At 50.3% G+C, this 27,830-nt stretch overlaps 1 protein-coding gene across 2 annotated transcripts; it reads right to left on the bottom strand.

The window, feature by feature from the left end:
• Positions 1-1,162: 1,162 nt before the first annotated feature.
• Positions 1,163-25,895, bottom strand: NUB1 (negative regulator of ubiquitin like proteins 1). 2 transcript variants are annotated; one of them, XM_036247312.1, is made up of 15 exons: positions 25,850-25,895; positions 22,746-22,863; positions 19,679-19,846; positions 19,268-19,326; positions 17,987-18,057; positions 12,529-12,711; positions 12,050-12,138; positions 9,770-9,876; positions 7,023-7,209; positions 6,293-6,400; positions 5,213-5,365; positions 2,716-2,862; positions 2,237-2,332; positions 1,518-1,695; positions 1,163-1,341 (listed from the first exon to the last, which is right to left on the bottom strand). In XM_036247312.1, exons 2-15 carry the CDS (start codon positions 22,860-22,862, stop codon positions 1,163-1,165), a joined length of 1,842 nt encoding a protein of 613 aa, XP_036103205.1. In that variant the 5' UTR covers position 22,863; positions 25,850-25,895. The 2 variants fall into 2 exon arrangements, with proteins under 2 accessions (XP_036103205.1, XP_036103206.1); XM_036247313.1 differs by lacking the exon at positions 25,850-25,895 and adding an exon at positions 24,959-25,034.
• Positions 25,896-27,830: the final 1,935 nt, after the last annotated feature.

Genomic DNA, 27,830 nt, shown 5'->3' with positions numbered 1-27,830 from the left:
GATTTCCACACGGAACTCGGTGGAAGCCAAGGTCTGGAATCTAGACGGCTCTCTAGACTCCTGGGCATTTTCAACACTCAGAACAGTTTAGGAGTTGGAGTAACTGCAAAGTTAGGCTGACAAGCTTTGAATATATTTTCCACCTTTTATTTCCATCTGCATCGTCCGTTTTAGAAGAACAACAAGGAAAGATGCCTACCCCTTCCAGCGGGACTGCTGTCCAAGCTGAATGGAAGCGATTAGTGGAAAAGGGAGCCTCTGGTAGCCCTGGGACAGGACATGGCAGTGCCCACCTGCCCGCGGTCAGGAGCTTCCGGCGACTTGGGAGCACATCTGGCGATTGATTCCGTCAGTGCCCAGCTGCTGGAAGGAGTCTGCACTTAATACCCACCCACAGGGATCGCGTGGCGCAGTGAAGGGTTCTGGGAGCCAGCGAGAGGCCCCGCCCCGCCAGCAGCGCCTGGGAAAGGCCGCGGTCCTGGTGGGTGACCTGGCTGGCAGTGAGCTGCCCGGGGCACTGCGGCACCTGAAAATGCTACTTAAAAATAAGTGGCTTTTGTTAGCGTTTAAGACTTTCCTATTTAATAAAGATATTTCTGTAAAGGATTCTGAGCATATATAAATTCTGAATTTCAACCTTGAATTTCAGGAGCACATCTTGCTAAACTAAGAGCATGACGCACATGGAGGCTGAGGCGTCCGGCACAATCCGGATGGCTGCCGGAGCCCGCCCCAAGGCACCCGAATGGCTGGGACCTGAAGGACCTTCGGGCAGAGAGGGCGGAGCAGGCCGCAGAGCTGCATCTTGGGACGTGATGAGCAGGGCCAGACAGGTGAGGAGGAGACAGAGGGAGTGCCCCTCCCCACTCTCTCTTCCTGAGACCCCCCAGGTCCGCCCTATTCTCCAGTCTTCCGGTTTCTGGGTGGAGAGCAGCCCAGCAAGGAGCTCCTGCCCCAAACCACCCAGCAGGCCCAGCACCCTGGCCCCCACCTAAGTCTCCTCTGACCTTATCGGTCCCGACCCCTGCCCGCCCCTCCTACGCCCGAGTAGGAAGCACCTGGAACATCAGATAGAGTAGGAAGAAACAAAGGGAGACCTGCACCACACTTTCAGAATGATAGGATTTATAGGCAGAAACTTAGTGCTTCCTCTGTTCATCATTTAGTTTCTCTTTGTTGCTGACTTTATATTTTCTACATAGGATAAGTACTCTGCGATAATAATTTCTTCGTCTTCCAGAGTCGAGTCGAGATAATCCTCTTCGTGCTCAGGGATGTCTTCCAGTATTTCATTGACGGCCTCTGTCTCCATGTCTTCATCTGCTGAGGCGCTAGACGTACCTGCCACAGTCACGTGCGACAGGTGAGTCAAGGGAGAACGGAAAGGGGACACAAGCCCACGGGGAGTCTGCCCTGAGCCCGTCAGCCTCAGCCACACGGGCGGCCTGCCGTGGGTGTCCTCACCCTTCTCGGTCCCCGGGGTGGCCCAGAAGTCCATCCCCCCCCATCAGACCCACCTGCAGAATCAGAAGGGGACGTGGCTGGCGTGGACGGAGCCTCCTCCACGGCGAGCTGCAGGTCAGCAGGGAGGCTTCCTCCGTTGTGAGCGAGGGTCTGAGCTGCCAGCTGCACGTTTCCCCCGAACACTCTCAGGGCGGCTTTGGCCGCCACTGGGTCAAAGCCCATGTACACCAGCTGGGGGAGGACGCAGGGAGGTGGCGGCCACTGCAGAGGCCGGGGCTGCCCGGAGCGGGCACACATCCAACGCTCCTGCCCCCCCGCACAGCTGGACAGCCTTATTGTTGAGGGAATGCGTTCGAAACCCACGGCACGTGTGTACCAGGGCCTCCTGCACACCCAGCCGACACCTGCGTGCATGACCGGCCTGGGAAGCACAGAGGACTGGCATCGACAGGTCCGTGCCCAGTCATCTCAGAGAGGCCGTGAGCTCGTGGGCCGAGGAAAGCGCTGCCCGAACCTTGTTACCAGGCCACTGATTTAGTGGCCACAACATACTAGGTGTCCTCACACGAAGGGGGACGATGTGGCCCTGCAGTGCCTTTCTTATCCTTCCTGTCTCCCTTCCACCCTCCGCACTGCCGGTGCTCGGCTGGCCCCTGGGACGGGCCCACGTCACAGCAGGAGCCCAGGGGCCAGGACTCAGCCCTGCCCCACTGCCGACCTCGTCACCCCACCATTCCCGCCTGAGAATGGGGCACAGAGGACTCTCACTTACTTGCTCGATATCTTTCTGGGAAGGGCTTTCTTGATGGTTGTTGGTCTCAGCATTGGAATCACTGAGCCACCACATGTGAGGGTCACTGAGGAGAATCTGAAACACAGGGACACCCTCACTCGGCACCAGCCCTGCTCACGTGCGCAGACACTGAGCCCTGTCACACGCGGGCGGCCACAGCCAGAGGCCCGCACACGGCCTGTGGGGAGCTGGGCAAAGGCGCCGTGGAAGCAGAGCGGGGGACCCCCGCCGGGCTGGGCTGGACAGGGGGTGCTCGAAGGCTTCCCCAAAGGCAGGGATGAGGTGGGGCCCATCCTGCCGCCTCTGGAGGGGTTCGAGAACGAGAGTGCTGACCCTCAGATCCAAGCCAGGAAGGGGGGCCCACAGGAGTGGGGCTGGCAGCGGGAAGGGCCTGGGGGGAGCTCAGATGAAGGCCTGGGGGGCCTCACGCCTGGGCTGAGAAGGGGCGGAGGCGGTACCTTCAGGGCCACGTCCAGGTCCCCGCCCGCCTGGTGCAGGGCCTGCTTGGCGGCGCGAGTGGAGTAGCCCATCCCCTTCAAGGAGCTGATGCTCTCCAGGCGGCGGCGCTTCTTCTCCTTCTCTTCTCTCCTTATCTGGGCCAGTTCCTTTGGGGAAACAGCAGATCTCAGAGCCGGGAGAGTGTGTGGGAGGCGTTCTCATCGACGCTCTGGGGGATCTGTGGGACTGACAGGCAGGTGACCCTCTGCCAGTCTCGGCCAGTCGACAGCACAAGGGCCAAGGGCAGTGACCATGGCGGTGGGCTCCCGGCTCGGAGACCTCAGTCTGGGAGGGGCGGGAGGGGCGGAGAGCACCTGGTCTCCACCAGCACTAGGTCCGGCACACAGAGCCAGCGAGCTCTCTGCCCGCTTCAGAGAAGCGCACGGCCTCAGGGGAGGGGCTGGGAGAACATTCTCCATGGGCAGGGCTGCGCAGCCGCACGTGAGTCACTGGCTCTTGGTGAAACGTGGAGTCTGTCTGGGGGGTTCTGGGGGATGCCAGAGCTGCTGCTCCCCAACCACACTCAGTATATAAGGCGTCAGGAAGAAGGAGAATTCTTTTTCAAATTATTTCATTTTAAAACATTGGCTTTCCAAATGCTAATAAAATCTTACTACTCTCAGATAACAGTGTGGTGACAAATACAGCATCAGCAATGTTTGCTCATTCACACTGAACTAGACTTCGGACAGACACACAGTCAGTGCAGACACACAGAACCGGTCTCTTCAGTCTCCGCCTTCACCTCGACTTCTGTGGTGGGTGCACAGCTAGAAAGGACCTGGTCATCTGCACGACTTCGTGTTTCAGAGGGAAGACATGGTTCCCTTTCCTACTACCCCATGGTCAGTTCTCTCAGGACCCCCGCTCCTTACTGTGAACTCGGTATCAGACAGGGAACGTTCCCTCCAACTCCAAGCCCTACAGTGTTTACTGTATTTACTTCCACTTGTTTCAAATGATCGTGCTTTTGTGCCTTTGCCTTCATACGTGATGCTGATCGTTCCTGTGACCCGACTCCTGTTTCTAGGCAAGAATACCATCTCAAACCACACCAGCCGAGGGGAAATACGGCCCCTTACAGTGTTTCCAGAAATACGCTGATACAGATCAAAAGGGGTGACAGAAGCCTGCCTGGATAACTGTCCTTGGAGCTCCCGGCCACCACGCAGGAAACGAGATAAGGAAACTTCAGGCAGTAAGACGACCAGCTCCTCCTGCTTCCAGCCTGAACGCGAGCTCCTGCCCTAGACACCCGCTACGGGTCCCCCCCTGTTCTCTCCCCGAGAGCTCCTGCCCCGGACACCCGCTACGGGTCCTCTCCTTCTCTCCCTGAGAGCTCCTGCCCCGGACACCCGCTACGGGTCCCCTCCTGTTCTCTCCCCGAGAGCTCCTGCCCTGGACACCCGCTACGGGTCCCCTCCTGTTCTCTCCCCGAGAGCTCCTGCCCTGGACACCCGCTACGGGTCCCCTCCTGTTCTCTCTCCCGGAGAGCTCCTTCCTGCCCTGGACACCCGCTACGGGTCCCTCTCCTGTTCTCTCCCTGAGAGCTCCTGCCCTGGACACCCGCTACGGGTCCCCTCCTGTTCTCTCCCCGAGAGCTCCTGCCCTGGACACCCGCTACGGGTCCCTTCCTTCTCTCTCCCCGAGAGCTCCTGCCCTGGACACCCGCTACAGGTCCCCTCCTTCTCTCCCCGAGAGCTCCTGCCCTGGACACCTGCTACGGGTCCCCTCCTTCTCTCCCCGAGAGCTCCTGCCCTGGACACCCGCTACGGGTCCCCTCCTTCTCTCTCCCCGAGAGCTCCTGCCCTGGACACCCGCTACAGGTCCCCTCCTTCTCTCCCCGAGAGCTCCTGCCCTGGACACCCGCTACGGGTCCCTCTCCTTCTCTCCCCGAGAGCTCCTGCCCTGGACATCCGCTACGGGTCCCGCTACTATTCTCTCTCCCCGAGAGCTCCTGCCCTGGACACCCGCTACGGGTCCCCTCCTTCTCTCCCCGAGAGCTCCTGCCCTGGACACCCACTACGGGTCCCCTCCTTCTCTCTCCCCGAGAGCTCCTGCCCTGGACACCCGCTACAGGTCCCCTCCTTCTCTCCCCGAGAGCTCCTGCCCTGGACACCCGCCACGGGTCCCCTCCTCTTCTCTCCCCGAGAGCTCCTGCCCTGGACACCCGCTACGGGTCCCCTCCTTCTCTCCCCGAGAGCTCCTGCCCTGCACACCCGCTACGGGTCCCCTCCTGTTCTCTCTCCCCGAGAGCTCCTGCCCTGGACACCCGCTACGGGTCCCCTCCTGTTCTCTCTCCCCGAGAGCTCCTGCCCTGGACACCCGCTACGGGTCCCCTCCTGTTCTCTCTCCCTGAGAGCTAAGGCCCTCCGGAACGAGCTGCCTACTGCCTCAGGCTTCACACCTACTAACAGCACAGGGGCGACCCCGCGTCCCGAGACCACCTTCAGGTACCTCTCTGCGGTTGGTAATGTGGGTGGCGGCGTGGTCCACGTTCCCGTCACAGGCCCTGAGGCCGAGCCGGGCTTCCTGGGCGGTAAACCCCAACTGCAACAAATTGTGAACTTTCGACGGATCGATATATAGCTCTTTAAAGAGCTGATGAGCCTGCAGAGAGGAGAAAGAGGAGTCATGTAACCAGTGCAACATTGAGGCTTAACACAGAGCTAGGCCTGGAGGGGATGAGACTCTTCCCAATGGGTGTGTCCGGTTTTGAATGAAAATCTATTATCGACTACAACAAGTGCAGACAGACAACACTCCCTGCTCATGACTTATCTGTAACATGACACGGGAACATGAGCTGAGTAGCATGGAAGGGGTTAGTATCCATTATCTCCTGTTTACAATGACTCCCCTGATCTGAGCTGTGCACAGGTATTGTCACCTTCCGGGGAGATGGGGGTAGCCACCTGGTTGAGTCCAGGCGATGGTATGCAGAACTGAGGGGCACAATTTCTGGTCCTCTCTCAAGACTCTCCTGCCCCCTCTGCTGGCTGGAGGAGGCACCGACAGGAGCCACCTTGGATGCCACAGCAAGGCCTCCACTGCCCTGGCCTGCTCGCCTCTAGGCAGCTGGTTGACACACAGAAACTTCTAGCCAATCAAAGTCACCAGCTTTTAAAGGTTTCCTTACTGTGGCATTTGGACTGACCCCTATGGTATATGTGAGAGAGAGAGGGAATGGGAGAGAGGGGATGGAAGAAATATGTGGTCCACACAAGTCCAAACTATTGAGTTTACAAAATACTTCTAAGAATTACAAAAATGTAGGTGGCCCTGGATGGGTAGCTCAGTTGGTTGGAGCGTCATCCCGTAAACCAAAAGGTTGCGGGTTTGAGTCCCAGTCAAGACGCATGCCTGGGTTTCAGATTCAATCCCTGGTCAGGGCACTGGGGCATGTATGGGAGGTGACAGATCAATGTTTCTCTCTCCCTCAACCTCGCTCTAAACTCAGTAGAAGCATGTCCTTAGGTGAGGATTTAAAAAACAAGTAGGTGAAAATGGTTACAGCTCGGGGTGTTCATTTCTTACCTTGTTGAGATACTCACGAGCCTCCTCCCCGTTCCCACTGTGGTAATTTCGGATACCTTGAAGCAAGTAAAGTCTTAAAAACAACACCTTCTCTTTCCCACAATTTCCCTAAAATTATTGGGGGGAAAAAGGATAAAACAGTCTTACTTCCAATCACAGGTCAGTAACAGTCACGTTGTAGTCCCTTCCTCTCCACGGGGCAAAATGGAATCGCTACAATGTCTGCATTTTTGCTGCAGCTGCTGCCAAGGTGCAGGCCCCAGAGGACAGCGACATCCTCTGTCCCACATGGAAGAAACGGTGTCAGAACACCTGGCTCCGGATCTCTGGGGCAGTGGCCCCTCTGGTGAGTGGGGATGTATGCAAAACCCAAACCCAGAACAGCTGACACGGCCTGGTCACCCCCAAGCATTCTGATGACTTGTGGAAATCACCTGAGGAAAATCCTTATTCAAATCACAACACTTGAGCTGTGACTCACTCATCGGAACTGTCACTCTTCAAAATGCCTATTTTCTGCCTTTTAATCTTCTATTAGACTCTACTGAACACGTGGGGCAGGTGATCAGTGGGGTTCTCTGACTAGGTAACTGTTTCTCTGGGCTGAACACTGCACAGACCAAAGTAACAGCCCACCTCCTTTGGGCAGCAGTCTGAATACTGTAAGAGGAATGAACTCAAGTTCTAGAAAAGGGCTCAACAGTACTTCTAACAAGTCACAGTAATGTACCTTTATGTGGACCAGTCTTTGATGATTTTCTCCATAGCAATTTTTAAAGCATTTCTGGGCCAAGTTTAATTTTTTCTCTGCATCGTCAAGGCATTCCAGCTGCTCCAGGCGGAAGTAACACCACACGATGTCCAGCTGGAGCACCGCGTAGTTGTCCACCGTGTCCAGCAGCTCTCGGCAACACTCACTGGGGGGAGAGGCGCGGCATCACCCAGACACGCCTGTGAGCACCCACTTGGGAGTTCCCAGAATCCTCCTCTGTTCCAGTGTATTTCCAAAGACTGACAGCTCTGAAACAGACCCCTGTCTCCTGCCTTGTCTTCACATTTACTAACCTTTCTTCTGCTGTCTCTAGCCTGCAGTTAACTCGACCCATCCAACGTGCTTTTCAGTAAAGACACTGTACTTCTCTACAATCCCATGTGGGCCTTTTTTTTTTCTTTATTGATTTTAGAGAGAGAGAAGTGAGAGGAAGAGAGAGAGAGAGAAACATCAATGAGAAAGAAACATCAACAAGAGAGAACATCGATTAGCTGCCTCCTGCATGCCCCTCACTGGGGTTTGGGCCCACAACCTGGGCATGTGCTGACTGGGAATGTTGGTGCATGGGTCGATGCTCAACCACTGAGCCACACCGGCCGGACCCATGTGGGCTTTTTGTGCAACTTCCCTGCCTCTACTTACTGTGCCCACCATCCTCTGCCTTCTTGACAGTATGGAATGTGGTTACAGTAACTGTTTTAGTGTCCTTGTCTACTAAGTATTTTATGACTTGTATTGCTCAGGAATCTGACACAGTGACCCCAACTTCCACTCTCTGCTAGACGTCTTTCCCAGCATAGCAGGCGTGTGTGCGCGCGCGCACTAAGCTGCTAATTCTGAGCCCTAACTTCTTTTTTTCCCTTTGGTGCTGCCAAGGTAGCAAACTACACACGTTTGTATTTATCTTCTTGAAGTGTACAGTATATCTTAGGAATTCATCAAAATGTAAAAAAAACACTCAAGTTGCTCCCTTTTGACGAATTTCGAACATCATCTAGTTTTCAAATGTCTCATCTGCCTGGATCACAGTCTCGGTACCATTCCCATTACAAGGAACCAGGAGTCCTTGGGAAGCTGGCTCCTGGGCTGAGGCCAGAGATGCCCACAATGACTCTGGAACACCTTGGGGACCAGAGGCCAGGATTAGGTCAAAAGGATGCAGGGGCTGCCCGCCGGCCACAGATGGCCAACTGAAGCACTGAGGTTTGAAACACATCAAATGTGTTAAAATCCATGTTTGTATATTGGTACTTGTTTTTCTAATTTTATTTATTGATTTGAGGGGCGGGGGGAGACGAAGGAAGATAGAAAGAGAGAGAGAAAGAGAAAGCGAAAGAACAGTGTGCTGTTCCACCCTTCATGCGTTCCCTGGTTAGTTCTTGTATACGTGCTGACCAGGGAATGAACCCACAACCGTGGCTATTGGGATGAGAGTCTAACCAACTGAGCTACCTGGCCAGGACCCATATATTGGTATTTTAAAGAGGAAAGAAACACAGACAACAGTGTGGGAAGGCAGAAGGAGGCAGGAGTGGGGAGGAGGGGGTCAGCGGAGGACAAAAGGGGGACATCTGTAACACTTTCAACAATAAAGTTTAAAAAAAAGAAGGAAAGAAAATCTCACTGGTGACATCATGTTTACAGGATGCTAGGGAAGCCACTCGTTTATTCTGAAGACAAGAAAATAAGAAAAAAGAACCAAGCATTTTATTCTATCTTTTGGTACAAACTGAACCTAGCATAACCAAACAGCTAATGAGGAAAACTTTTTTTTTTTTTTTTCCAGAATTCTAGCAACAAATGCAGAAGGAATAATAAAGTGTCACCTTTTTGCAGCCCCAGTAAAACAGTGGATCTGGGGAAGGCCATCTCCCCCAAATCCACTGGGTGAAGAGCTGCTGGGGACTGGAGAACAGGCCGTTCAGGCTGACACCACCCCGCAAAGCACGAACACAATGTCCTACATGCTTGTTGCAACAAAAATAAGTGCACGTGTTTATAACATTCTTCACAGGGAAGAGAGATCGAGTAGAAGTATTTAGAGAAGCCTGGCCAGTGTGGCTCAGTTGGTGGAGCATCGGCCCATGCACCAAAAGGTCATTGGTTCAATTCCAGGTCAGGGCACATGCCCAGGTTTCGGGCTTGATCCCCAGTAAGGAGCATGCAGGAGGCAGCTGATCAATGTTTCTCTCTCACATGGATGTTTCTCTCTCTCTCTCTCTCTTCCTCTTCCTTCCTCTCTCCATAATCAATAAAAACATATATATATATTTTTTATCCTCACCCGAGGACACTTTTCCATTTTTTTGTTCAGGTAGAGTGGGAGGGAGGGAGAGGAACAGAGAGAGAGAGAGAGAAACATCGACGTGAAAGGGACACATTGAGCGGCTGTGTCCCTTTCACGTCGATGTTTCTCTCTCTCTCTCTTCCTCTCCCTCCCTCCCACTCTACCTGAACAAAAAAAAAAAAGGAAAAATGTCCTCGGGTGAGGATTAAAAAAAAACAAAAAACAAAAAAAACATATTTTTAAAAAAATTAATATTTACAAAAGAAATAATTTACAAGTTGGTCTACACCGTAACTACTCTTGCACATTAACCACCGCCTGGGGTGAAAACGTGACGTGTGAGGTGTAGAGGCTGGGCGGGTGCTGCGAGTACTGGGCCATCTTCCTGACACCCGGGGCCCCGGTCACGCGTGCCTACCAGAAATACTTGTCGGCATCCAGGAGACAAGGCAAGGCTATTCCGTATTCTTTTCTCTTCAGGAAGGCTCTGCCCTTCTCGTGATACCCCATAGCTAACATAAGGGCCTGGGGAGACAGGGAATTTAGTAAACATCACTTTATACTATAATAGAAATTATACTAAAAGCATATTAAGTCTGAAGAAATCAAAGTGAAACAAAAAAGAACACAACAAATTTAAAAGCCCAAATTAATGAAAATATAATTATAGCTTTACTTCATTTAAACACTAAAACCGAGCAGTCAGTTTACTGTGGCTGATACGGTCACAGCCAGCACCTGTCCCTTCGTTTTCATCAGTTTATTTCAGTGTCTGCTGACCTAGATCTAGCCCCAGTATTCTCTAAGACTAAAGATATAAAAAAGCAGCCATAATCCTGTATCCTTTTAAAAAGGAACATTCAGCCTGGCCATTGTGGCTCAGTGGTTGAGTGTCAACCCTGCACTAAGAGGTCACCAGTTCGATTCCCGGTCAGGGCACATGCCCAGGTTGTGAGCCTGATCCCCAGTGGGGGGCATGCAGGAGGTGACCTCTCATTGACATATCTATCTCTCTCTAAAAATCAATAAAGAGCCCTGGCCGGTTTGGCTCAGCGGTTAGAGCATCGGCCTGCGGTCCGGAGAGACCTGGGTTCGGTTCCCGCTAAGGGCATGTACTTCGGTTGCAGTTTGTCCCCGGCCCTGGTTGGTCGTGCGGGTGGCAGCCACTTGATGTGTCCCTTCACATCGATGTTTCTGTCTCTCTCTCCCTTCCTCTCTCTCCCTCCCACTCTATCTGTACAAAAAATGGAAAAATATCCTCGGGTGAGGATTAAAAAATAAAAAAATAAAAAGATAAAAATCAATCAATAAATAAATAAAAAGGAGCATTCACTTTACTTTCTATTCTTAATCAAATTTTTTCTATCAACTCAAGCATTTCCAAAACAAATTTTAAAGGGTGATCCGAACATTTTATTTTATTTATTTTGCATTTATCTTTAGATAGAGCAAAGGGAGAAAGGTGGGAAGAGAGAGGGAGAAACATTGATGTGAGAGAGACACATCGACTGGTTGCCACCCACACAACCCCAACTGGGGCCGGGGACAAACTGCAGTCCAGGTACGTGCCCTTAGTGGGAACTGAACCCGAGACTCTCTGGTCTGTGGGCTGACGCTCTAACTGCTGAGCCAAACGGGCCAGGGTGGGTGATCCGAACATTTTAAAAGTTCATTAATATTTTTAGATTTCAATTTTTATATAATTCAATCTTGCAAAGATTTTTCAACATGACCTGGATGTTATTTAATGTAAGAGAGCACTGGACAAGTAATTCCAACATTAAAAACACAAAGCAAACATCGATCCACTGGCAGCTACACAGTTATCTTACTACAACTTAACTTTAATCCTCAATTTAAAAAAAAATGTTTTTATTGATCTTTTAGAGAGAGAGGGAAAGATAGAAACATTGATATGAGAAAGAAACATCGATGGCTGCATCTTGCACGCCTCCTACTGGGGATCGAACCTGCAACCCGGGCATGTGCCCTGACCAGGAATCGAACTGGGACCTCTAAGTCCATGGGATGACGCTCAGTCCACTAAGCCACACCGGCCAGGCTAATTCTCAATTTTAACAGAATAATTCATATAGTGAAACCTACTCAAAACTCTACTTTAAAGACAGAAAAATTAAAATTACCTGGACCCACAGTCATTAGAGCTTTTCCCTGTAAGAAGCTACTGACTCCAGCTCCGAGACTGAGCTCAGGGTCCAGGCTGTACAGTGCTATATATGGAGAACCCCTGGGATGCGTCCAAAGGTAAAACCACCTCCTACCTAGTCCAAATTCTAGAGCAGGGAAAGAGAGAGTGGAAAGACAGGGGAGACACGGCAGAATCACCTGATAATATTCTCCCAAACTACACAGTTCTCCCGGACCCGCCTCTGATCCATTCCTTAGGGGACATGGCCCTCTAGTAACATAAACCACACCAAACCATCGATGCCGAAGGGACTGTTCAGAGCCACTGCTGCAGGACAGCAAGGTCATGCCGTTTTGGACACTGCTCTGCAAATGACAGGGTGCGCCCGCTGTGTGCAGCTGTGCTTGTATGGTCACAGCCTCTGTTTATAAGCTGGAGACAGAAAACTGACTCTGATCCTTTGCAACATTCCAAGATAAGATGACTAGAAAGCCAGCCTGTTATGACAGCAAACCCACGAACAGGCCGTGCACTTCTCACAGTACTTACTTTTCTTTCTGACGGTGGAATCTTGATTGATCTGCCCGTCTGGTTAGCTATGTCTAAGTATGGTGTGCTTTCTGAATCCATCATCTCGCCTGCAAGAAGACCAAAGGGGCCTTGATGAATTCAATGTTAAAAAGCAATGATGGTGACACTTAAACTGTTAGACTGTTGGGAACAAAAGCCAATGAGAGTTTTGGCTGGGGTGGCTCAGTTGGCTGAGTGCTGTCCTGTGCACTGAAAGGTGCTGGTCGATTCCCCATCAGAACACATGCCTGGCTTGCAGGCTTGATCCCCAGTAGGGGGCGTGCAGGAGGCAGTCAATAGATGTTTTTCTCTCACATCGATGTTTCTCTCCCTCTAAAAATCAGTAAAATTATTTTTTTAAAAAGAAAAGCCGATGAGAAATGTGGCGCCCCATGATGGCGGGATTGGCTGCACCCATGAAGCACTGAGCGAGACGAACAGCCCAAAGCCCCGTGTACCTCTCTCTGCCAGAATCTCTAGTCCTCTCTTTGTCCTCTGAATTCTCTTTTCTTTCAGTTCGGCTTGGTTTTGCTCTTCCTCTTCGACCTGGAAGTTCTTCCTCGCGTCCTCCTCCGACTGCTTCAGCTCCAGCACCATGGCCTTCACGTTGTGCGCCACGCCCTGCTCTTCCAGGGCCTTCCCTGTGGGGAGCAGAGTGCGCTGTGAGCGCCCACGCCGGCCTCCAGGCCACGCCCACGCTCAGCGGGTTCTTGATCAGGCCGCGGCACCTGCAGGCCACCAGGCCACGCAGGCACCCGGGGAGGGCACGTTCAAATCTGGCTTGGGTGAGCTCAGCCAGTGCAAACAGCGCTAACTCATCCTCTCCAGTCTTCTGTATGCTCATCATAAGATCAGCTGAAGCAATCAATACTTGAGACCCCACAGGGAGAGCACTACACTAGGCAACAGAAAAGGAAAATGAGAAAGGGTGACCCTGAATTTTCCTACCCCTGGCTGGGGAAATGATCCACCCCATTCACAGCCCTGGACCAGCAGCCACCAGCAGTGCGGGGAGGTCACTGACTGTCGTGGTTAACAGCAAAGACCTTGGACTTCGGTGAGGATGGCGGGTAGGTAAACGGTATCCGTCCTCCCACAGCCACATCAAAGTTACATCTAAACTACACAACAACCATCATTCAAAGCTACCTGACATCGCGCCGAATGGAGGTCCTACGACTACGGAATTAAAGCAGCAGCCGCATGGAGACTGGTAGGAGGGCGGAGGGGTCGGGCTGGTCCCACACCCACGGGTGGCGGATAAAAATCAGGAGGACACCTCGGCAGGGAAGGTCCTCCCTGAGGACTGAGGGGTCCCTGTCCCACACCAGGCACCCCACTCAGGGTTCCAGTGCCAGGAAGAGAGTCCCCATAACTTCTGGCTGGAAAAACCAGCGGGAACTGAGGCTCAGGGAGGCTGAGGCAGCTGGAGCCCCAGGCAGCTCCTTAAAGGGCCCGCGCACGGACTTATCGGACTCTCTCCCTCTAAGCTTAGAGGGGAGGCAGCTCGAGTGGCGCCAGAGACATAGAGGGAAGAACTGAGCTGTTTGGCACAGGAGCGAGAGCTGGAGAGGGGACTGTCTCCTGGACAAAAGTGCTGTCAGAGGCCTTTGTTCCTTTGGAGAGCCCTTCCCTGGGGCGGTAGCCCCGCCCTGGTGATTCCCTGAGGCCCCGCCCTGCCCCACACAACTTTCAGACCCACCCAAGCTGTTGCCAGTTGCTTAACCATAAGATTGGCCTGTCTCGGATCCTGCTTCAGGTTTTCCTAAATTCTTTCAAACAAGCAGCATCTGGTCTCAGCGAGCCCCATACCGCTCGCTACGTAATACATAGAAACAAACACAGGGAAGCAGCCAAAATGAGGAGACAAAGAAACAGGTCCCAAATGAAGAACAGAACAAAACCCCAGAAAAAGAACTAAGCAAAATGGAGATAAGCAACCCAACAGATGCTGATTCAAAACACTGATTATAAGGATGCTCAATGAACTTAGTGAGGGCCTCAAGAGCATAAAAAAGGACCAGTCAGAAATGAAGGAGGCACAGTCAGAAATGAAGGAGGCACTAACTGAAATAAAGAATAATTTACACAGATTCAATAGTAGAGTAGGTAAAGCCAGGAAGCAAACCATTGATTTGGAATATAAGGAAGCAAAAAACACCCAATCAGAACAGCAAAAAGAAAAAAGAATCCAAAAAAATGAGAATAGTGTAAGGAGCCTCTGGGACAACTTCAAGTGTGCCAACATTCACATCTTGGGGGTGCCAGAAGGAGAAGAGAGAGAACAAGAAATTGAAAACCTATTTGAAACAATAATGGCAGAAAACTTCCCTAACTTGGTGAAGGAAACAGACATACAAGTCCAGGAAGCACAGAGAGACCCAAACAAGATGAACCCCAAGAGGCCCTCACCAAGACACATCATCATCAAAATGCAAAAGGTTCAAGACAAACAGCAAGAGAAAAGCAGTTAGTAACCTACAAGGGAGTTCCCATAAGACTGTCAGTTGATTTCTCAAAAGAAACTTTGCAGGCCAGAAGGGAGTGGCAAGAAATATTCAGAGTGATGAAAAGCAAGGACCTACAACCAAGATTACTCTATCCTGCAAAGCTGTCATTTAGAATCGATGGCCATATGAAGAGTTTCCCAGACAAGGAAAAGTTAAAGGAGTTCATCACCACCAAACCATTATTATATGAAATGTTGAAGGGTCTTCTTGAAGAAAAAGATAAAAAATATGAACAAACAAAGTGGCAATGAATACATATCTATCGGCAATTGAATCAACAAACAAAACGAACAAGCAGAACAGAAGCATTCTTATAGATAGAACATTTTGTTGGTTGCCAGATGGGAGGGGGTTGGGGAATGGGGGAAAAAGGTGAAGGGATTAAGTACAAATTGGTTGCTAGACTGACAACCTCAAAGGGAAAGAGGGTTGGGGGGAGGGAAGAAATAAACCAAAGAACTTATATGCATATATGCATAACCAACGGACACAGACAACAGTGTGGGGAAAGGCAGGATGGGGGCGGGAGTGGGGAGGAGGAGGTCAATGGAGAAAAAATGAGAAACATCTGTAATGCATTCAACAATAAAGATAAGTTAAAAAAAAAAAGAGCAAAGACCTTGGCTTCAATTCTTTCTAACTCATATCTTCTAGGGCCCAGTTTCCTCACACAGAAGCTGGTTCTATGGAAAAGATTAATCAAATATACAAACCTAGCAAAAATTAAATCAAAGATGCAAATAAACCAGCACCAAAACACTAAAGGGTAAATGCATATGCAAAAAGATTTTAAAATAACAGACTATTATGAACTACAAATATATACGTATCTGGAAAATGCTTTTTGTATATATACTGTATATTTTGTTTTCCCCATTTTCTTTTTTTTTTTTTTTATCCTCACCCAAGTACATTTTTCCATCTTTTGTTCAGACAGAGTGGGAGGCAGAGAGAGGAAGAGAGAGAGAGAAACATCAACGTGAAAGGGACACATCGAGTGGCTGCCACCCGCACAACCCAACCAGGACCAGGGACAAACTGCAACCGAGGTAGGTGCCCTTAGCGGGAACCGAACCCGGGTCTCTCTGGATTGCAGGCCGACGCTCTAACTGCTGAGCCAAACCAGCCAGGGCCCCATTTTCTTTTTTTTTAAGTAATTAATTTTGTACAGATGTCCCTCCTTTCCCCTCCATTGTCCACTGATTTTTTTTACATAGAGTGGAAAGAAGGGAGGGAGGGAGAGAGAGAGAGCGCACACGAAACACCGATGGGGCCCTGAGCCAAACCAGCCAGGGAGAGAGAGAGAGAGAGAGAGAGAGAGAGAGAGAGAGAGAGATAATTTTTTTTTTATTTTTAAGAAACTTGACATAAAGATCCAATGGTGGCCAAGTCACCTTGATAAAGAACCAAGGGGGGACTTGTTTTACTAGATTTTAAAGCAATAACAAAACCACAGTAATAAAAAACTCTATGGGTGAAGGTGGTCAAAAGGTAAAAACTTTTAGTTACAAAATTTAAAAACAAAAACTTCTATGGTTCTGGCCCAGGAATAAACCTACAGGTAAATGTGAAGACTACATACGCACAGGGAGCACCATACATCAGCGTGGAAGGAACAAGTTTAGTAGGGTATTGGAAGAACCACAGAGCTGGGTTCTTAGCCTTCAGGACCCTGCCCTGGCTAGTGTGCTTAGTGGTTAGAGCATCGGCCTGCGTACTGAAGGGCTGCAGGTTCGATTCCCAGTCAAGGACATGTACTCGAGCTGCAGGTTCAATCCCCAGGCCCTGTCGGGGCATGTGTGAGAGTCAGCCAAACGATGTGTCTCTCACATGGATGTTTCTCCCTCTCTCTCCCCCTCCCCCTCTTCTACTCTCTCTGAAAAGCAATGGAAAAAATTATACCCTTAGGTGAGGATTAATAAAAATAATAAAGGGTACTCTGAATATATTAAAGACCTCATACAATGATGGAAGGAGACTTGACTTGGGTGGTGAACACATAATACAACATATAGATGATGTCTTATAGAATTGTACACCTGAAACCTATATAATTTTATTAACCAATGTCACCCCAATATAAAACAAAAACCAAACCAACCAAAGACCTCAAAGAGAGTAAGCTAATATAAGAAAACATGCACTGTCCCTGGGACTCTCAGACTAGACAAAGAACTTCTTAAAACACACACAAGGTGAAAAACTGATGAATTTGATAACATCAAGGATTTCTGTCCAGTGAAGGATACAACAGGATTAAAACAGGTGCTGCCCTGGCCGGTTTGGCTCAGCGGTTGGAGCATCGGCCTGCGGACCAGAGAGTCCCGGGTTCAGTTCCCGCTAGGGGCACGTACCAAAAAAACAACAAAAACCAGAGGTGAGGACAGTGAGAAGATACCTATGACACTTAAAATACACCATGGGAAACGGCCGGAGGTGACGCTGGAAAGGAAGACTAGGGCCAGGCTGTGAAGGCGGCCTCACTGAGCGGGGCTGTGAACTTGACTCTCTGGGCCGCGGAACCCCCAGAAAATCCATCAGACTAGAGCACCTGCCGGACCTGCTGCAAGAGCTCCCAGGCCCACTCAAGCCTCCTTCCAATCCATCCGCTCGCGACTGCAGCCAAAGTGATCCTCAAAGCACAGATGTGTCCTGTGTCACTCCCAGAGTCAACGGCTGCACCTCTCAGGAGAAATGCTCCGGCAAGGCTCAGGGCCCAGAGTTTCCCAACAGCAGCCCTGCTGACACCGTGGGCTGGATGTGTCTGCGGAGCTGGCTGCTCTGCGCCTTGCACGACACCCAGCAGCATCCTGAGCCTCTAGCCGACGCAGTGACAAAAAGCACACCTGCCCCCTTCTCCTGCCACCAAGTCATGACCACCAAAATGTCCCTAGACACTGCCTAATGTCCCCTGGGTGGCAACATCATCCGATTTTGATTGAGAACCAGCACTGTAACTCTACAGTGTGGTCTCTGCCTGGCCCACCCCATCTCTACACAGCGCCACCCTCCGGTCACCGCCCGCACGCAGACGCACTGGGCCTTTACTGTTCCCCAGATTCACATCGTGGGGCTCCATGGCGAGGCTCGCACAGCCTCCCCCACCCTCACTCAGGAGAACATACTGGAACCCCAATCTTACTGAGCACCTGCACTCGCACTCTGTAACGTTCCTCAGACCAACAGCGAGTCTTTCTTCGCCACTAGCATGGAACGGGCAAATATTTACCAGAAAAGCTGCTTGCTGCTTTACCTTTTTACTTTCGTAAACTCTAAAATAATTGGTTTTGAATTACATAGGCAGTAAAACCCCAGAACTTTGTGAACAGAGGAAGAGAAAAAAAGATGCATCATTATTTCTATATTAACTTGATTTTTAAATTCTGCACACTTTGCCATAACATACCTAGTTGAAGTTGTTTCTTATTTATGACGATTTTGATATAATTTTCTTGGAATCCAAAGGTTTCAGCTATTCTGTAAAATAAACCAGTGAAAAAACCATAGGTAATCAAATGTGTTATTTTCCACTAAACACAGTTTAACCATGATGCACTTTACTCAGAAACACCCAGTATTTCAGCTTACTGACTCACAAACATCACGGCACTATGTGCAAGGCAGTGTCCTTTTAAACCAGCTGTCTCACTGCTTGTTTCCTCACGAAGTGGGGACGCAGGTGCAGGACGGCCACTGAACAGGAGGACCGTAGCTGCGCACCAGGAGCAAATCCATTCTCTGCCCTCCCTCGGCCTCCTTGGAGGAGCCCATAACAGGGGCCGTCCCACACTCTTCTGCTCGTGTGCTGAATGAACGATGCCTCCTGAACCCATCCCTAACGGCCCTGATGCAGACCAAGGAGAAAATGAGAAATATCCGCTTCAGAAACACGGGCTGGCTCGCCCTGGAGGGGCCCAAAACACTTACCAGTGGGTGAAACCACCGACCAGGTCTCACAAGTTAGAATTGCACTAGTATGAGACAGGCAGGTGTTTCTTCTTTTTACAGATGGGCCAATGGCCTAAAAGTGGTTCAAACACTTGCTGATCGTCTCAGCAAGTTATTAGTGCATCAAGGAATCAAATTCAAAGCTAATGACCTGGTGACCACCGGGCTGTCTCCTATTTATATCATCATTCATTGGTTCACACATGTATCAAGTGCCTGTTAGGTGGTGGACCTGGAGTTCCCACCAATCTCAAGTTCCGCCGGGAAATGAGGAAGAGTGGTGGGCATCTCTGTTCTCATGTGTCCTTCACTATCAGTTGAGCCTGGGTAAGTCCTGCAGCCTCAAAACCTTGATCCCCCTCCCGGAAAGGGAGACTAACACCTGCCCACCCTCTCTGCCAGGCTGGAGTCGAATAGGCTGAAGGAAGGCTCAGGGGACACTCTGGCTAGTGTGGCTCAGCAGTTAGAGCATTGGTCAAAGGACCAAAGAGTCTCCGGTTCGATTCCGGTCAAGGGCACGTACCTTGGTTGTGGTTTGATCCCCAGCCTGGTCAGGGTCATGTGGGAGGCAACCAATCACTGTGTCTCTCTCACATCAATGTTTCTCGCCCCTCCCTCTCTCTCTATCTGAAAATCAATGGAATAGTATCCTTGGGTGAGGATTAAAAAAAAAAAAAAATTAAGACAAAAATAAATAAAAGGGCCGGGGCACCAGGGCGCCAGGCACTCGGATACTTACTTGGATCTCAGTTCTCTGCCGGTGATGTGCAATCGAGTCTCCAGGAGGTTCTTTCTGTCCTATGTAGAAGTCAAACAGACAAAACAACTATGGATTACAGCTTTTTAAAACTGGTTTGGAGAGAGAGAGGAAGGGAAAGGGAGGGAGGGAGAGAGAAACATTAATATGAGAGTGGAACATGGATCCGCAGCCTCCTGCACGCCCCCTACTGAGGATGGATCCCCAAACCCAGGCATGTGCCCTGACTGGGAATTGAACCAGCAACTTTATGGTGTATGGGACAGCGCACGACCAACTGACACACTGGCCAGGGCTGGATTATAGCTATTTAAAAGAAATCATAATTTCTTTGATCACCTCACTAAGTCAACCAGGCATTAGTACCTACGTAAACTTGAGAAAATGACTCACTTTTCTTAGTCGTGGAGGTAAAAATACCTCAATTGTAGCAATTCCTGTTGTCTTATAATTTTCATTTCCTGTGCCACGCTCGATGGCTTTGCACCGTATTTCTTCTATTATCTTCTCTACTTCATTTTCACAACATTCTAGCTTGTCAGAGTACTTCTTAGCCAGGTCCTAGGAGGGAAAATCAGAAAACACAGATCAGTGCAGCACCGAACAGAGAGAAGGTGGGGCTTAGGATACAGAATGGCACACGCAGGACTCCGGGGCAGAACTCTGATGAGTGCGGGTCACCCCGTTACCGTGAAACCCAGGGTGGCCTGATACCTTGAAAGGTACAGAAAAAATGAAGGACAGGAAAGCAGACCCAACAGAAAAAGTGAAAATAATTGAGATTATCCTAGGGAGAAAAGTCAAGTGGACTATAACTTATGTGACTGGAATATAGAAAAATTATTTTAAGAAATGGCTCTGGCCAGGTATCTCAGTGGGTTATAGCGTCACCCCGATGCACCAAGGTTTTGGGTTCAATCCTCGGTCAGGGCACATAACAAGAAGCAACCAATGAGTGCATGAATAAGTTGTACAACACATCAATGTCTCTCTCTCCCTCTCTCAAATCAATTATATAAAAAAAGAAATAGTGAACTAATCAACTCCCAGGTGAAAAACAGAAAATATTCCAAGTTTTCTAACTTGTGAGAACAAGTCAGGGCAGACATAAATAACTTTCTAAATGGAAAATTCTGAATCACTGGTACTGCTTATAAAATAATAAGTTGCGCCCTGGCCAGTTTGGCTCAGCGGTTAGAGCATCGGCCTGCGGTCCGGAGAGACCCGGGTTCGGTTCCCGCTAAGGGCACGTACTTCGGTTGCAGTTTGTCCCCGGCCCTGGTTGGTCGTGCGGGTGTCAGCCACTCGATGTGTCCCTTCACGTCGATGTTTCTCTCTCTCTCTCTCTCTTCCTCTCTCTGCCTCCCACTCTATCTGTACAAAAAATGGAAAAATATCCTCGGGTGAGGATAAAAAAAAAAAAAATAATAATAAGTTGCTAGAATGATTCAACAGAACTCAAGAAAATGCTCCACTTAACTATCATGGTTTATTTTAAAGGACACCAATGAACATCTAGATAAAGAGGGTCACAGGTGGAGTCTGAAAGGGTATGGGGTGCAGCACGTGGATATGTTTGCCAATCTGGAAGCTCCCCAAAACCCACTATTTAAGTTTTTTTTTTTTTTTTATGGAGGTTCCATTGAGTGGACATGACTGATTAAATCATTGGCCACTGGTGATTAACTGGCTCTCCAGCCCTCTCCCCGCCCTGCCCTGAGGTTGGAGGCGGGGGCGGAGAGTCCCAAGCTTCTGAACCCTTTGGACTTTCGGTGATCAGCCCCATCCTGAAGCTGTTGCCAAGAGCCGCCTCATTAGAACAAAAGATGCTCCTATCTCCCTCACCACGGGGAAATTCCCAGGGTTTTAGGAGTTCCCTGCCAGGAACCAAATAGCTTTCTTATTATGCCATACCTAACTTCTGAGCCAAGAGAGTAAACAAGCAAATTCAGAAAAAAATGTCAGAAGGTGGGTTGCAAAATATCAAAAGCAAGGCCTGTCAGGAACAGGAGAGACAGAAAACTCAGACCCGGATACAGGTGTCGCCTCCCAAGTGCCTGTGTGCCACAGCACGAGGTGACCTGGTGCCCTCACGGCAGTCCTGAGTCCCTGATAAATGTTACATCATTTATCTCAAGATACTCAGGCTGAGAGCAGAAAAGTCTGTGCTAGGATACTCCAATATACTAGATGGCTATAAAAAAATTATTAATGTTTTTCTCTGCTTAGAAAAGCAGAAAATTTTCAATTTCTCAAAATTTCACTTATGCAAAATAGGGCCATTTCCAACGCCATAAAAAACGGAGGCATAATTATTCAAAAACTATAGTAGTTTGGAAAATGAACAGAGCCACAGTGCAAGGGAGCGAGGAGCAACTGTTCTCCAGTAGACCATGCTAGCAGGGGGCCGACATCCTCCCAGGACATCACACTGGCAGGTCAAAAGTAGCCTCCAGCCCTGGCCAGTTTGGCTCAGCGGTTAGAGCGTCGGCCTGCGGTCCGGAGAGACCCGGGTTCGGTTCCCGCTAAGGGCACGTACTTCGGTTGCAGTTTGTCCCCGGCCCTGGTTGGTCGTGCGGGTGGCAGCCACTCAATGTGTCCCTTCACATAGATGTTTCTCTTTCTCTCTCCCTTCCTCTCTCTCCCTCCCACTCTATCTGTACAAAAAATGGAAAAATATCCTCGGGTGAGGATAAAAAAAAAAGAAAAAAAAGTAGCCTCCAGATTCACAATGTTAGGTAACACGGTGAAGGTATTAAAATAGTACACGCCCCTGAAATCAGGCAACATTCTCAAAGGAATAAAATCTTCTTAAAAACACACACACAAAAAAAAGCTTGTCAACTCCTAGTAAGAAGTGGATACCTGCTTATTACTAATGCTTTTGGTTCTGCCCAATGTTTACATACATGGTTGTGCCTGGCAATTTCTGGTGACTTCCGAAATTTCATTTACCAATGTGGATGGGAAAAGGGGGATTTGTAAAAAAAAAAAAAATCTAACCAAAAGTAACCTCACAGAGTAATCTGATTGTGCATTCCTAATGGGCAAGTCAGGGTGGGTAGTCACGCCCCAGCACATAACACTGTTTTCGTGCATAGGTTAGCACACCTTTTGACATGCATCTTTCAGACCCCTCAGAAGAGAGCATGTAACCACCCTCAAGGGAGCACGTAATCTTAACTATCCTATAATCCAATCCCTACCTTGACTTCTCCCTTGAGTTCATGTAATCTTCCTTAAATTCCCTCCTTAATTCCAAATGTATATAAGAAACCGCAGAGTGTCACTGTGGGAAATATTTTTCTCAGTCTGTTGAGAACTTGCTTCCAGGCTTGTCCCCTGGCTCAAATACACTCTAATAAACTTATAAGCATTTGTACAGGCTTGGACATTCTTATGTCGACACCAAGGAGACTTACAACACAGCTAATTATCTGTGTCTTGAAAAAAAAAATACCTTCAATGCCAAACCAACTTCTTTATTTTCATCTGTATACGGAGGTTTCCAAAGTTGAATTCTGTCTTCCCGTAAAAACTGGGTCAGTTTTGCTTGGAGATATTTCTTTTGCGCCATCCTTGAAAGCAAAACAGCATAGCAATGATGCCCCACGACACATTTCAGTGATTTATACCTACCTCATGTGTTGATGTGTTGGTAGTATAAGCAGAGCTCCCTCCACTTTAAGTTACTTTTAGAGTAGGTTTTAACTAGCTCCAGACTTCTCTAAAATATATAATATACATATAATAGAATATATATATTGCATAGTCAACATATATTACATATTATATGTTACATTAAAACATGTATTTCATGTTTTCTGAGATGTAGCAAGGTTTATTATACTTTTCTATTTCTTAACCTGCTATTATTCTCTGATCTAAGAAAAAAGATAAAATAAGAGAAAGACGAATCCCTAAAGTAGTGAAACTCAACACTGAATTTAGAAAATCTCTTGTATTTTGGCTAGTTTAACATGAAACAAATACCAACTACCCTGGTAGGTAAACATAAAGGAAAATTAGCTTGAACTGTGAACTGTCAATAATAAATGTTCTCGACAGTACTTGAATTTTTAAATTAAAAAGTCAGTGCTTACAACACTGGAAAAGTACTGCATGATCTTCTGTGACAATAACACAGCATGAGCGCTACACATTTAACACTGACTGGCTGGACCATCATTTTCCAACTGAGAAAACCCAGGCCGCAGGGCTGTAAAATAACACAGCCAAGGTCACAAAACTAGCCAGCACCACAACTACACTGACTCTGCCTACATTGGACTCTGCATTCTGTCTCCCAGTTCCTTGCTGCTTCTCTGTCCCGTGTACGTAACTCTCTCTCCCACAGAAGCACCTGCCAGCGATGCAGCTGGCTGCCTGGACCTCAGTAGCAAAGCAATTCAAAGGGGTGAGTGAGGCTGCAGGACCGTGAAGCAGCTGAAAGGTTCTCCAGTTCACATCGTGAAGCAGTGCAGCCAAATCAGACAAGCATAAGAAAAGTAGAAAGGGATTAGGCCCTGAGGCTGAAGACACGTTCCAGAGAACGAATAGAAGTTAATGTAACCCAGATAAGTTTTTTTTTTTCTGTTCAGGGCCTGTATTCCACACTCCCCAAAACCAAAGTCACCTGTTTTTTTGTTTTTGTTTTTTGTTTTTTTAAAAACAGTTTATTGATTTTTATAGAGGAAGGGAGAAGAGAGAAACATCAATATGAGAGCATAACATCGGTCAGTTGCCTCCTACAAGCCCCCTACTGGGGATCTAGCCTACAACCTGGGCATGTGCCCTGACTGGGAATTGAACCAGCAATTGGTACACAGGATGACACCCAACCAACTGAGCCACACTGACCAGGGCTGGCTGATTTTTTAAAAAATTTAATCCTCAATGAGGTTTGTTTTACTGATTTTAGAGACAAGGGAAGGGAGAGGGAGAGAGAGAGAAACATTGACTGATTGACAGGGGAATCAAACCTGAAACCTAAGTATGTTCTCTGATGGGGACTTGAACCTGCCACCTTTTGGTATACAGGATGATGCTCCAACCAACTGAGCCACGCGGGCCAGCCTCTGAATTAATCTGATTTTTAAATAAAGTTTCATAACTTGAGTGTATCCCATTAACAAGTTTTTTGTGTGTGGTATGTGCCCCTAGGGGAACCGAACCCGGGACTCTCTGGTCCACAGGCCTACGCTCAGCCGCTGAGCCAAACTGGCCAGGGCTCATTAACAAGTATTTTAAAAGAAACACCAAATCTATTTTGTATCAGTTTGGAGGCAAGAAAGAGGGTACTCGGGACAGGGAGGAGAAAGGGGAGGAAGGAACAAACAGATCAAGAAGGGGGCTGTGACCTAGAGAGAACCCGAGATTCTTCCAGCACGAACTGCTTCTCACACAGAAAAAAGCACGTATCAGTACCGAGGTGTCCTCGCTTTGCAAACACAAACAACGTACACGACCGCGATGCAAAAGCTAGCTCCCTTCTGGTAAGTCTGCAGAGATTCCGAATGAAACATCGCCGGGGAAGAACTGTTTCAAGGGCTGCTCAGCTGAGCCAAGCTGTTCGGAAGGGCTGAACGCCCAGCCCGGGGGCCATCCCACCCAAGTACCCACCTGAGCCCCAAGGGTCTCCCCCACCTACTGTGTGTCCCGCACTCCACCCACCAGCAAGCAAACAGCAAGGAGGGTCTACACCGCCCGGCTTAACGTTTCCACCAAGGGGAAGCCACTGCCGTGAAACTTGGGGAACTCCAGGGGCAGACAACAGACCAAGCGAGCGTTCGGAGCTCAGATCCAATCCACAGGGACACCGGTCCGGGACATCCGCCTCCGAGGTGAACTGGAGAACCCAAAGAACCAGAACCAAAAGTTTTGCGGGGGGCTCGGGGGGGGGGGGGCCCACACTGTTCCGCATTACCGCCTGCCCAAGAGGAGAAACCCATTCATGCGGCTGCTCCAAACTGAAAGCGAAACGTTACAAACCTCTCCTTTAAAATGTTCACTGGTGCAAGAGACTGATCTGCACAACCCTACCTGGAGCTTCTCACACACACACACACACACACACACGTATGTGTTCCCCAAAATACATTCAATTTTTTCAGGCGGAGTAATAAACCCTCGTGTTGAAGAATAAGACAGGGTCGGGCGAGGAGGTGAAGCCAGCATCAGGACCAAGGCCGGCCAGAGGCAACCGTGTCCTCGCGGTCAACAGCGGAGAAACTCGGACTCTGCAAACGCGCCCCGTCCCCGGACGGCGTCGTGAAATGACGGGGCCGCGGTTCCAGCCGCTGTGGGCTCAGGAGGTTGATCCGGCCCGACTCCGAGTGTCCCCGTAGCTCCGTCCGCGCCCCCAGCCGCGCTCGCTCTGGTTAAATACCCACCACCCCGCCCGGCCGAGCGCTAAGCCAGGGCCCCGCGGACGGCGGCAGCGTCTGGAAGCCCCGGCCGCCGCCCCGGCCCCCGCCGGGCCTCCACGCAGGACGCCCAGCGCCCGCCACGGAGGCGGCGCCCGACCCGGGGCCAGAGCTGGACGCTCGGCCGCTGTCTCCTCACCTGCGCCACCGCTGCGCCGCCACGACCTGCCGAGTGCCCGGATGCCGCGGCGGCCGCCGTTGGTTTTCATTCCGGGTGAGGCCGGCCCCGCCCCCGCCGCCGCCGCGGCCGCCGCCGGTCCCGCCCCGCCCCCGCGAGGCCAGGAAGGAAGGTTGTGGGCGGGGCTAAGACGGGGCGGGCCTTAGGCAGGGAGAAGACAGACTCGTGATTGGCTGTGGTGTGGGCGGGGCTCATACTGAGCGGGGCCGAAAGAGCTTGTGGGCGGGGCCGGGGCAGGAATGGGCGGGGCGAGGCCGGAATGGGGCGGGGCCGGGCGAAGATGGGGCGGGGCCGGGGCGAGAACCCGCCCGCGTGCGGGGCAGTGGAGACCTGGAACCGCGCCCCTGGGAACCAAGGGAACGCGACCCAGTTTGCCCGACTTCGGAGGAAACTGAGCCTGGCTTCGTTCTTCCAAAAGCCTTGAAAGAGGCCAGAACACCTCGCAGGAAGTCCAGGAGGGAGGTCTGGACCTCTTGCAGCCGGGTGCCGCCCCCTCGCCCGTCCCTGGATTTAGGCCGGACCTAATGGCTATCGCCGTAAACCTCCGGTGTGCACCACCCCGCCCTCCATCACCCAGCACCGCCTCCCCTCAGGTGAAGTTTCGCTGCCCGCGGCCGGCCCTGCTAACCCCGGGAGGTGAGGGACTGTGATGTATGCGGAACAACTAGGGGCACTTGGAGAAATGCCCTGACAGGGGCAGAGCCCAGGCGGTTGAGCACCGGTTCTGCCAGAGCTTTGAGAGCTGGTTCGATCGGCCTCAGGCAGGCGGACCGTGCATGGAAGATAGAAGGAGCCCATCCCAGACCCCAGAGAGTTTGCTGGGATGAAGCCGTTGTCCTCCTTTCCAAGTCCTGAAGTCCATCCTTGGACCTGCTCTAGCACGGTCGTGGCTGGGGCTGGAGAGTATAGGTCCTGCATGCAGGCAGGACGTACTTGGGGAAGCCACGCAGTGCTGAGTCTCAACGGGGACAATTGTAACACTGCCCACCCGGCATGGTGGGCAAAATCTTGGACAAGGGTCTGTCCCTGTCACTACACCAGGACCACCCTCAGGATACCATTAACCCCAGCAATACATTTCCAAAAATGGATGTGGGTCTAGAATACACCAGGAGGCCCCGCTGCAGATAGTCCGAGAGGGGCTTTGCACACGCTCTGATACTCCACCAGAAAAGAGGAGGCAGAACCTTTCCAGGCCCCTTCCATTCGCCAGGAGGAAGCCTTAGGTGGAATGTGCGTCTACATCCATTTTCAGGAAGAGAAACTTGTTCCTGAAGGTACCATGTCTGCCAGTGTTCCCTGCCCATCACCGGGGGACTCTGCAGACGGAATGCAGAGCAATTTCAGTTCCTCTTTTCCTTGTCTGGTGGCTTTCAGGCATGGTCCACCAACCTGACCTGCCTCCAAAGCGAGCAGGTTTCTGTCTTTCCAAATAGGACTTTACTGTCTCAAGAGCCTCCTTTGGGTACACAAACACTTACATAACCGTTGAAACTAAAGTTTGTTTGTTTTTATCCTCACCTGAGGACATTTCTGCATTTATCTTCAGATAGAGTGGGAGGGAGAGAGGGGGGAAGAGAGAGAGAAACATCGATGTGAGAGAGACACATCGACTGATTGCCACCCAAGTGACCCCAGCCAGGGTGGGGACAAACTGCAACTGAGTTACGTGCCCTTAGCGGGAACCAAACCTAGGACTCTCTGGTCCGCAAGCCAAAGCTCTAACTGCTGAGCCAAACTGGCCAGAGTTAAAGTTCTCCCCCCCCCCCCCTTTATTGATTTTAGAGAGAGGAAGTGAGAGGGAGAAGATAGAAATATTGATGAGAGAGAACATCAATTGGCCGCCTCCTGCATGCCCCCCATGGAGATCGGGCCTACAACCTGGGCACGTGTCCTGACTGGGAATTAAACTGGCAACCTCTTGGTGCATGGGTTGACGCTC

This window comes from Molossus molossus, unplaced genomic scaffold (genome assembly GCF_014108415.1).
Source record: "Molossus molossus isolate mMolMol1 unplaced genomic scaffold, mMolMol1.p scaffold_m16_p_7, whole genome shotgun sequence".
NCBI lineage: Eukaryota > Metazoa > Chordata > Mammalia > Chiroptera > Molossidae > Molossus > Molossus molossus.
The sequence above is the reverse complement of the archived record's forward strand: the minus strand, read 5'-3'. Positions and strand labels throughout refer to the sequence as shown.